At 36.7% G+C, this 11991-nt stretch overlaps 1 protein-coding gene across 1 annotated transcript; it reads left to right on the top strand.

The window, feature by feature from the left end:
* The first annotated feature begins 4315 nt into the window (after positions 1–4315).
* Positions 4316–11544, top strand: LOC109241838 (protein argonaute 5). The gene is made up of 22 exons (XM_019408655.1): positions 4316–4855; positions 5668–5867; positions 6091–6240; positions 6322–6455; positions 6585–6694; positions 6944–7044; positions 7407–7545; positions 7656–7772; positions 7872–7979; positions 8074–8145; positions 8711–8821; positions 8913–9084; positions 9230–9351; positions 9445–9582; positions 9728–9870; positions 9950–10012; positions 10097–10160; positions 10403–10538; positions 10649–10722; positions 10793–10887; positions 10972–11003; positions 11093–11544. Exons 1-22 carry the CDS (start codon positions 4403–4405, stop codon positions 11275–11277), a joined length of 2919 nt encoding a protein of 972 aa, XP_019264200.1. The 5' UTR covers positions 4316–4402; the 3' UTR covers positions 11278–11544.
* The last annotated feature ends 447 nt before the right edge of the window (positions 11545–11991 follow it).

Here is an 11991-nt window from a genome sequence, read left to right as displayed (position 1 = left end):
GTAGTTTCAAGTACCTTGGATCTATAATATAAGGTAAGGGGGAGATTGATAAAGATGTCACGCATCGTATCAGAGCAGGATGGATAAAGTGGAGGCTCGCTTCCGATGTCTTGTGTGATAAGAATGTGTCGCTGAGACTTAAAGGTACGCTCTACAAGGTTATAGTTAGACCCACCATGCTGTATGGAGCAAAGTATTGACCTGTCAAGAACTCTCATACCCAGAAGCTAAAAGTAGCTGAGATGAGGATGTTAAGGTGGATGTGTGGGCATACCCGATTGGATAAGATTCAGAATGAAGTTATTTGGGAAAAGGTGGGAGTGGCCCCTGTGGAGGATAAGATGAGGGAGACGAGGTTGAAATGGTTCGGGCATGTTAAGAGGAGAGTATAGAAGCCCCAGTTAGAAGGTATGAGAGGCTAGCCTCGGTGGGTAGTAGGAGGGGTAGAGGTAGGCCTAAGAAGTCTTGGGGAGAGATTATTAGGCGGGACATGGCACAACTGGAGTTGACTGAGGACATGGCCCTAGACAGGAGGGTGTGGAGGTCAAAGATTAGGGTAGAAGGTTCATAGGTAGTCGAGCGTTTCTCTTTGTCTTACTTAGTTCGCTAGCATTAGTGTTAATAGGATATCTTTTTATTATCTTGGATTTGATCTTATTTATCTTGCTGTTATTCCTACTTGTTGCAATTACCTTTTCTTTTTCAGCCGCTCTCTAGCCGAGGGTCTATTGAAAACAGCCTCCCTGCCCGTCCGGGGGTAGGGGTAAGGCTGCATACATCTTACCTTCCCCAGACCCCACTTGTGGGAAACTACTGGGTTTGTTATTTTTGTTGTTATTTTTCTAACTCTTCATGCAACCACAACACATAGGCGGACCCAAAATTTGAAAGTGTCAGGGATATCATTATCGAAATATAAATTTGAGCAAATGTTGGAGTACGAATCGAACTCAAACAATGCACTAAAAGTCAAGTTCTCCCCCTTCCCATGAAATCGATAATGCGACTGCCTAAGATTTGAGTCTAAGGGTACCAATCAAAAAATATATATATACTTGAAATTACTCCGCCTTTGCCACAACATCATACTAAAAGATATAATACCCTTATAGGACTTCAAAACGTTCTATTTAATTGTTATGAAACACTTGAACCATTTTCGAGAATTTAATATGTATATTAGATTCTTTAAATTTAAAATCAATGTAATGACTTATTTATCAAAGTAATGTTTCGATAGTTATTTTAGTACTCTTTTACTATGAAGGGGCTTACTCAAAACCGAGATTTTTTGCTTGAATTTAAATTTGTCGGATCTTAACTGACTATGGACACTAAAAAACCCTAAAGAATTGAATATTAAGCTAATAAGCACTCGTACAAAAAATGTCATGGAAAAATAAGGGGCAAAGGTGTGAATATAAAACGGTGTGTCAAATTTCAATTGGAGATTGCAGTACTTTCCATTGTTGCAAATGTCATGAATTTGTGGATTTGTCGTTTTGCCGTCTGCAGATATGTGCATTGTGCCCCACTTGAATCCTCGTAAGCAAAACAGATTTTTGTCACCTTTACACGTAGGAGTACTGGACACTCAAATTTTTCTTTTTTCCTCTTCTTTAATAGTTACCCCTAGTTAAAAGAGTTGTGGGTTATTTGTTAATCTCCTTATTTCAAATATATGGTGCTTTCCAATGAAAAAGTTTGTGAAACCTTATAAAAGCTTTTTCAATGAAAATGCGTTTATATAAATAATTAGATAGGTAGTATATAAAAAATATCAAGATATTCTTTTTAAGAGTAATTAGTTTCACCCTGTTTTACGAAGAAGTCTTATTTGCTTTCAAAGTACTCACAATCTATAATATAATTATCAAAATATGTTTTTCGTTTTGTATAATCTTTCTTCGTCATAATTTTTTTTTATGAAACGGCACCCCAGCATATTCTGATTTCTTAATTATATATTCTTCTTTCTTATATCTTTCTGTTATATAATGTGAAGATAGCTTTTTCTTCAGATACATATAAATAAATGAAAGAGTGATATTTAAATGGCGAAGCAATATTTCCTTGAAATGAAAGAAGCAACAGCCACGCAAGACAAGAGTGCTCACTTTTTGCATGTCAGGATAATATTTGGACTAACATAGAATAGAAAAGACATTCCACCCTGAAATATAGTAGGAATTGTGTTTGAATATAAATTTTACAAGGGATTTGTAAAACTAAAAATCTATAGGTAAACATACAGTTGCAAATTAGTATTTCAATATTTTACTCAAATTTTTTCAAATTCCTTACTTTCAATATTATATAATAAAATTTAATAAATACAAAAAAAAATACGCCTAAAGGCTGAATTTCGGTGTGCAGGAACACTGGTCTGTAGCGCCTGTGCACATTGTACGACGCAGCTCCTGATAGTGGTAGCGGCTTAAAGATTTAAAAGGTGAGACGCGTATCTCTATTTTGGCTTTACCTGTGCTGTAAAAAAACTGAAACGACGCTGCAATACAGACATACACTATTTGTGGATAGCATTTATTTACTCTGTCCTCTGCCGCCATCTTTCCTTTCCGTATAACAATGACATGTAAATAAAAAACAATCTTTTCCATTAAAAAATGTAAAGAACCCAGTAAGTTTGGTCCTATTATTGTTGTACACAAATTTCTCCTTGTACAATTTCTATGACAATGATGCTCAATGCTAATTGATATTTTTTTTCCTTATAAATTTATTTGAGAGATTTGAGATTTTTGTTAAACTTTCATAACAATCGCAACTCCATCATGGACTTAAATCCCAGCATAATTGATAATTATGACTTTTACATTAATTATTACAGTAATAAATGAAGAACTATCGTTATGGTTTTCAACCAAATTAATTATACATATATTATTATGATAAATGGAGAGCTAAAGAGACAACTTCATTTACTAATATTATGCTTTTCAGTTGCACCGGATAAGAGAGTTTGTTAACTATATTGTAAATATTAATTATTATAGTGATAGAGGAAGGACTCAACAAGCCTTTTACTATGCTCTTCAGCCACCACTTACCGGGAATAAGAATGGTCTTTAACTAAAATGTTGATTGATAAATGAAGAACTAAAAATGCAATTATATATGATTATTGTGCTTTTCAATAATTGGAGGAAATAGGCTTGTTAAATAAATTGTAGATATCAATTATTAGTACTCAAATAAATAGGCAAAATAGATTATTCATTAAAACATGTAAAAGTAAAAAGTACTTTTACATGTTTGTATAGTATATAGACTGAAAGAAATCATAGAGTTTTTGAAAAAACACATAAAGATACTAAGAGCATTATTAGAGAGATATCATATACATATAATGTACGGGCTGAAGGCAAACTTAAAGAAGTCCTACAGCAAAGGCTTTTATAGGATATAAGAGTTATATGTGTAGACTGGATGAATCAGATTGTTAAGGATAGGAGTATAGGGTAGAATTGTGTATAGGCTGAGATGGCCACTATACAATGTAATTTGATTCTTTGGTGATTAATAATATTGTGAATTACAAAAAAAAAAAAAGAAAACTAAAACGTACTCCTAAATTGTAAACTTTTCTGATAGATGTTATATGCGAATTAACTATCCGATTTAAATTTGAGAACAGAAACAGACCTTATTTAATAAAGGGCCAGCATAACATAACTAGTTATATTATATAAAATAATAAAGCCTATTAGTACAACCTTTGTCGAGTTTCACTTTGAAGTAATAAAGAGCACAACAAGCAAAAAAATTAGAAAAAATCAATAAAACTATAGAGAAAAGAAGATAAATATATTCCCTAGCCTAAGAGAGCTGAGACTTTACTCATAGACTAAAATTGTGTACAGACGCGCCATCAGGGTGATGAAATGTTCAAGATCCTTCCGGCTTTAAAAAGTTTCGGACTCGAGCCCTAAAAATAAAAATATATTTTGCTTTTTAATGAATTTTACGTAAAAGGACTTTACGTATTAATAAAGCCAATAAATATAAAATACCAGATGGTTAGAGATCTATATTAGCTCTATGCTCCTAGTAAATTATTAAGTACTATACCTTTCAAATTATAATATTGACAAGTGAATCGTGCGGTTATCTCGTTATAAAATTTTTACCGTAAAAATAGGGAAATTTAAAACTCCAGAAAAGTAGGGAAATTACGTGTGTGTGGACCTGAAAATAATTAACATTAGAGTGGAGGACCTGAGGGTAAATTCGTCCAAGCAAAAATCGGTTTTCTCTTAAAAGGCAAATACAACTTCCCAGTCTTTTCCACTTCTTGCGTGGTCACGTCTCAACACTCACAAAATCAGCACTACAGAGCATTTGCTACTTACTCCTTTTCTCTCTCGTTGCGTCGATAACAATGTCGGAACGTGGACGAGGACGTCGAGGCGGTGGTGGTAGAGGTGGTGGCGGTCGAACACCGTCGTCTTCATTCGGTGGTCGGGGCGCCGGAGGGCCGTCTTCTTCCGGTGGTCAGGGTCGTGGAACATTTAGTAGTAGAGGTTCGCCGGCTTTCAATGCTCCACCGGCGGCTCAACCTCAACGACCGGCAATGACGGTTTCATCGGTGTCTCGCGAGGTAGAGCAGAAGCTTTCGCTTCAGCCTTCATCATCACAACGTCCTGTTGTGGCCCAGCCTGTGCAACAACCGGCACCGGCGACTGGTGTACAACCTCTACAGCGGCCGCCGGCGTCATCGAGGAGCATTCGGGTTCCTAATAGACCGGGATACGGAACTGTTGGACGAAAGTGCCTCATAAGAGCAAATCATTTTCTCGTTCATGTTGCTGATCGGGATCTGCATCACTATGATGTAAGTAATTTATGTGTTACTAGTTGATGTGTGTTAGGTAATCATGCTAAACGTCATTTTCTTTCTCCGTACATTTTATAAATAATTTTGTTACTACCATGTGTGTCTGTATATAAAAGTAGTGTTGTGTATATAGCGCTAACACCATGCCTCTTTCTCTCTCTATCTCTCTCTTTGTGCGTGTGTCTATACACACACGCACATCTGTATATATTTTTGTATGTGTGTGGGTACGTACGTACGTATAGTTATATACCTGAATCGTCTGTATATATGTAACACTATATGTGTGGTGTCCAATACCATATTAATTTTTGGTGCGTCTGTGGGTATTTAGCGCTAAAGTGTAATGGTATCTCTCTGTGTATATGTATTTGTGTGTCTAGCATCGTTTATGTATATATCTACATCATATGTGTCATTATGCATATAAATACGTTTACTAATTACGACCAGTAAATTCTAACTTATTTTATCTTTAATTTCTATAATATTTGGAATTTACTGAAACTTCATCTGAGTTTAACAAAATCTGAAGTGGTTTTAGAATTTTGTGTTGTCCTTATGTCCTAACAATGTTATTTCATAGCTATTAATAAAAATTTAGATGTGTGTCATGATGGACCAAATGTAGAGTTTGTCATAGCGCTGGTATTGTCTTTGCATATTCAAATGTTGGTAAATCTGTGTTTCTTTGTTGATCTGATACGTGCCGAGCACACTTGCTGCCACTTCAATCCCTGTTAATCCATTCTTCGATGCTACATGTCAAATTCTCCCTTTATTAATAACTTCTAATATTGAATTTTCAGGTTACAATCTCTCCAGAGGTTCTGTCAAAGAAAGTATGCAGAGAGATTATGAGCCAGCTAGTTAATGACTATAAACAGTCACACATGGGTGGTCGGAATTTAGCATATGATGGCGGGAAGAGTGTTTACACTGCTGGGCCGCTCCCATTCTCCTCCAAGGACTTCGTTATCAAGCTAGATGGCAATAGTGGTGGAGCAAAGTAAGTTTTGCTTTTGGTGTTTACATGTTTTCAAGCACTTTTTTTCCTTGTAAAGTGATCAAGCCCATGGAGATACTTTTAGTTCCAAGCTCATCAGGATTCCAAGGCTTGAGCTATAGATTGATAGTTTTTGATGATTTACCACTGTCTTGTTTTTATTTACTATTAGTGTTTCTTTTATGGACTTTTGTTGCTGCACTGTTTTGTTTGGTTTTTGTTTCAGGAGGGAAAGAGAGTTTAAGGTCTCTATCAAGTTTGCTGCCAAAGCTGATCTTCACCACTTGAAACAGTTCTTGCAATGTAGGCAATCAGATGCCCCGCAAGAAACTATACAAGCTTTGGATGTGGTGCTTCGAGCATCACCATCAGCCAAGTATGTTCCTAGCTATTTGTATTCTTTTCCCTTTTTCCTTTTGAATGATAATTGAGACACCTTGACCTTTGTCAATTGCAGATATGAAGTAGTGGGAAGGTCCTTTTTCCATAAGACACTGGGAGATTATGGTTTGCTTACTGATGGTTTGGAATACTGGAAAGGGTATTATCAAAGTCTTCGGCCAACCCAGATGGGCCTCTCTCTAAATATTGGTATGAACCCACAACGAAGCCTGGGACGTGGATTGCTACATTTTGTGTTTTTAGTTTTCTCTTTTGGCTTCTTTCAGGCTAATTGGATTACTTCCTTTTAACATGCTATTTCCTGCTATTATGCTACAGATATGTCAGCCAGAGCATTCTATGAGTCTATTTATGTGTATGAGTATGTTGCGAGGTACTTGAATCTCAGGGATCTTAATAGGTTGATGTCTGATCGCGACCGTATCAAGGTAACTGAAAATTGCTTATTGGTAATTGTTATTTGTGCTCTGTTTATGTTTGCCACAATTTGAAGTCTTTGAAAAGTGTATGTCAAAGAGAATTGAAGATTTGTAGGATCATTATGTCTCTACTCTCTAGATATCCTCTGGATATTAGTTTGAAAGTGGTTTAGATGTTTATTCTACTTATCTGAAAAATGTTTTAGATGTTCATTCTATTTCACATAGGTCATACGTTTGTTCCACTATTAATTTCAGGTCAAAAGGGTTCTGAAAGGTGTTAAAGTTGAGGTGAGTCATCACGGCATCAGACGCTACAGGATCTCCGGGTTGTCCGCTCAACCAGTGAAGGAAATAATGTATGTCATTAGTTTGGGTACTATGAGTTAAGTGAGACAATTAGACTCACTTCACAAGGATGGTTATGGTTGTTATTTTATGGGTTTGCAGTTTGTTAATGCTTTTAACACCCTTATCAAAAAAGTTAATGCTGTCAACTTCACCATCAATTTAATGCAAACATCTATTAATATTGTTTATTGTATCCTTTTTTGTTCTATATTCGTAGGATTTGTTTGAAGGAATTATCTCTAGTATGGCTATAGCCTTGTTTATTAGTTTCGCTCTTCTTGTGTTGTTAGCTGTTGCAATTATATTTTTCAGGATTATTTTGTGCTCTTCTAGGCATGACTAATTATTTTGACAATTTCTATTGATTAAGGTTTTCCGTTGATGGCACTGGATTGAAGACATCAGTTGTTGACTACTTCAGGCAGAAGTACAACATTGTACTTAGGTTTCCAATGTTGCCTGCGATTCAGGCGGGCAGCGATGCAAAGCCCGTGTATCTGCCTATGGAGGTTACTTACTCTTAGTGCCATTCTGCTTCTTTTCATTTTATTTTTGACCTTTGCTTTGCTGTTATCTCCCTGCGTGTACAATTTTTCTCTTCTGATATGTTTGCTTTCAGATTTGCCGAATCGTTCCAGGACAAAGATTCACAAAAATGTTGAGTGGCAGGCAGGTCACAGAGATGCTAAAGGCAACTTGTCAGAGACCTGTTGATAGAGAGAAAAGCATTGAAAAGGCATGTATACATCAGATCTAGACAACACGACTCCTCGTCGCACTTAGTTTCACATGCTTTTTAACATGTGTTTTAATTAGATGTTTTTTTTTCCTGTAGATTGTGAGTTCTAACAACTACGGTGCTGACGAAATGGTGAAAGAATTTGGTATTGAAGTTCGAAGCGAACTCACAACCATTGAAGCACGGGTTCTTCAGCCTCCGATGGTAATTCCTTGGGCTATGTTTTTGGTGCATTCATGCATCATTAAAGCTCTAATTTCATGTGTGTTTAGCATCTGCATCGTTATTGGTCTTGCAGCTAAAGTATCATGAATCTGGTCAAGAATCACGAGTGGATCCTAGGATTGGTCAGTGGAACATGATTAATAAGGTATTCGATTGTCACTTATCCTCTTGAGTGTTTTTGCATTCATCTGAGTTTTTAGGTAAAAGCTTGAATACTTGTTGTTCCTGATATTTTTCTAGGATTTCTTGTTCTTATTAGTGTTAAATTTGATGGGCTGCTCTTTATTCCTTATTTCTCATTATATGAATGTAGTGTGGGGTTTATTTTCAGAGTCATATAGAACTTGACCTTACTATCTTGTTGTTTTTATTCTGCTTTTGTATGGCTTTTTGATACTGTCCCTTCGTGTCTATATTTTCATTAATGTGGTGCTTATGCTTTCTTGAGCCGAGGGTCTATTGGAAGCAGCCTCTCTATCCTCACAAGGTAGGGGTAAGTTCTGTGTACACACTACCCTCCTAGACCCCACAGTGTAGGATAATATTGGGTATGTTGTTGTATATAGAACTTGAACTTGAACTGAGTGCAAATGCATCTGTTCCCATTTTGTCAAAAGCTGTCATATTCAGCGGTGTTAATGTTCTTGAATATTTTATCATGTCATTATCCACTGCAAGTATTTATGGCTCAATCTGTGATTTTTGTTTAGAAAATGGTCAATGGTGGCAAGGTAGACACTTGGACTTGTGTCAGCTTCTCACGGATTGATCCATCACCGTTCTGCAAGGCACTGATTGAAATGTGCTGTAGTAAAGGGATGGTAAGGCTATAAATTTCACTTCCATAGTTGTGCAGTTGCACGTGCTTATCAAGTCGGCATGCCTGATCTGACTTCTTGTGCTTGGTTGTAGGTGTTCAATCCTCAGCCTTTGGTGCCCATTCGCTCAGCTCATGCTGGGCAGATTGAGAAGACTCTGGTTGATATCCATACAGCGTCTACTCAAAAGCTAGCAACTATGGAGCATAAATTGAAACATCTTCAGCTGTTAATTGTTATTCTACCGGAAGTTACTGGATATTATGGTGAGTTATATTGGATTGTCGAGGGGGTGATATCAGATTGTTGATTAATTGACAAACAGTAGGAAAGATTTAGCACCACAATATTGAAGTAATGTAGTTGAAAGTTAAATGATGATTTATCTTGGATGACATCTTTGTTTTTCAGGGACGATTAAGCGAGTCTGTGAAACAGATTTGGGAATTGTGTCCCAGTGCTGTCAGCCAAAGAATTTATCGAGACCCAACAAACAGTATCTTGAAAACCTTGCTTTAAAGATAAATGTCAAGGTTTGTCATGCCTAGTATTGCAAAGCTGTTTAAGAGTTTTCAAGAGAGATTCTGTCGTCTTTTACCAATGTTTGGTGTACACTTTTACTTCAGGTGGGTGGAAGAAACTCTGTCCTGGAGCAGGCAGTTCATGGAAGAATACCTTTCCTCACTGATATCCCCACAATTGTCTTTGGTGCTGATGTGACACATCCACAACCAGGAGAAGATTCTAGTCCATCTATAGCTGCTGTATGTCGTATTACTTCCCATCTCTAATTTTAAATTGCTTAGCTATTGAAAGCTAAAAAGGCTCTTCTTTTAAATTGCTTAGCTATTGAAAGCTAAAAAGGGGCTCTTCCACAGTCAAACTAAAATGATGCGTTTTCTTTTGCAGGTAGTTGCTTCAATGGATTGGCCTGAAGTGAGTCAATATAGGTGTCTTGTTTCTGCACAGCCCCACAGGAAAGAGATTATTGAGGACTTGTATCAAAAGCATGAAGATCCTAAAAAAGGGATTGTTCATGGCGGAATGATAAGGTAGTAGTCCTTAATTTTGTTCCATGCTTGTGCTTTCCATACCAAAGCTCTTGTTATCTTACAAATTATTTCTTTTCAGGGAGTTACTGATTGCGTTTCGAAGATCTACAGGGATTAAGCCTGGTAGAATTATCTTTTATAGGTCTGTTTTCTTCCATTTGATTATGTTGGTGATTTTGCTCTCCGTTTTCCACATTAGCCAATCAATTTCACTGTAAAATGACAGAGATGGAGTGAGCGAAGGTCAATTCAATCAGGTTTTATTGGAAGAAATGGACGCAATCCGCAAGGTACCTGTCCCAAGGCTTAGTGCTTTCTGTATTTTCATTTTGTAGATGTTGTTTCTTATATCTTCTCACTTATTGTTTCTTGATTTTGTCAAATTAGACAAATTTGATATATGACTGATGAATCCACAAGTTAATGAAATTAACTGGATGTATGTTAATGAAATACATTTGAGATGGTAAGGGTTACATCACAAGTCCTGAAATTCAGCCTTTCTTACATGCAAAAACTCACCTTTCTTTAGGCATGCTCATCCTTGGAAGAAGGTTATCTGCCACGAGTTACCTTTGTGGTAGTGCAGAAGAGACACCATACACGTCTGTTCCCTGTTAATCATAATGATCGTAATATGACGGACAAGAGTGGAAACATTCTTCCAGGTTACAAAATTTTCTTCTTCAAGCATCTGATACAAGCATTTGATCATATTTTTGTGTGAATACATTGATGAAAAACTAATAGTATGACTGCTATTACTTTTTCAATATAGGTACTGTTGTTGATACCAAGATTTGTCACCCTATGGAGTTTGATTTTTACTTGTGTAGCCATGCCGGGATCAAGGTAAATTTGATGTTTTGGTGCATTATCAGTTGTATGATCCTTTATGATCTCTCATGTTGGTATTCATCAGGGTACTAGTCGTCCCACGCATTACCATGTCCTGTTTGATGAGAACGGATTCACTGCAGATGCCATACAGAATTTAACAAACTTCTTGTGTTACACGTAAGATCTCTCAAACTTTATTTACTTGGAAGAAGTATTTCTTTATGTTCAGAGTATCTTATAATCCACATCTGTTCATCTCAGCTATGCAAGGTGTACACGCTCGGTTTCCATAGGTCAGTTTCGCTAGCTCAATGGTTTCAAAACTTGTCTCTTTGCATTTATCAAGTGCTCTATTTTTAACTATATGTGGCTGTATATGCAGTGCCACCTGCCTATTACGCCCATTTAGCTGCGTTTCGTGCACGCTACTACTTGGAGGGTGATATGTCGGATACTGGATCAACTAGTGGTGGTGGTGGTGGTAGAGCAACCAGGGAGCAGGCGGCAGGGGTCAAGCCGCTTCCTAAGATTAAGGACAATGTGAGGGATGTCATGTTTTATTGCTAAGGATTCCCTTTATCTTTGAGTTCTGTAGAAATGTTCTTTTGGATTTTTGTTATTTATCACAACAGATTGCCATGCACAAATAGTTGAAAGATATACTATCAGCGTTTTGCTGGCCCGTGGGTTTGACACAAACCCGCAGAGTAACATACTTGTTTTTTTGCAACTGTATGTTGGGTTTCGGATGTTAATGGTTACAACAGACGGTAAAAAAGTGTAAGTTATATTTACGTAATTTTCAGGTATATTCTGTCTAGCTTTTAAATTTTCTGTTGGAGGTTTATATGCCTATGAGTGTGTGTGTGCCTTTCTATCTTTATCAGTCCCTGTTTACGGAGTATCTTATAAGATAACTTTCGAAGGTAACATGTTATTCACCTAAGCGAATCAGAAAGATTATAAGGATCGAGTACATTCAGTTGTCCATTTCTTTGTCGTTTTTTTCCGGCAAGATCAAGATAATGATATTTGTTGTGTAGTCATCTAGTATATATATATATATATATATGTATTTATTCCATATCTAGAACAAAAAGCAAGTACTAGTATATTCTGGGAGGGTTAAATTGACATGGCAAAAAAGTTAGTCTTCGTCTATAAGGCAAAAGAGCTTCAGATAGTTCTACATGGAAGGTCCACCTTTCATGTCCAAGGCTACTTGTAGAGGGCTTGAAATGAAATGAAGCCAACAATAACGGCAGATGCATGCAGTGATGT

This window comes from Nicotiana attenuata, unplaced genomic scaffold (genome assembly GCF_001879085.1).
Source record: "Nicotiana attenuata strain UT unplaced genomic scaffold, NIATTr2, whole genome shotgun sequence".
NCBI classification, from domain to species: domain Eukaryota; kingdom Viridiplantae; phylum Streptophyta; class Magnoliopsida; order Solanales; family Solanaceae; genus Nicotiana; species Nicotiana attenuata.
This window is presented reverse-complemented; position numbering and strand designations above follow the sequence as displayed.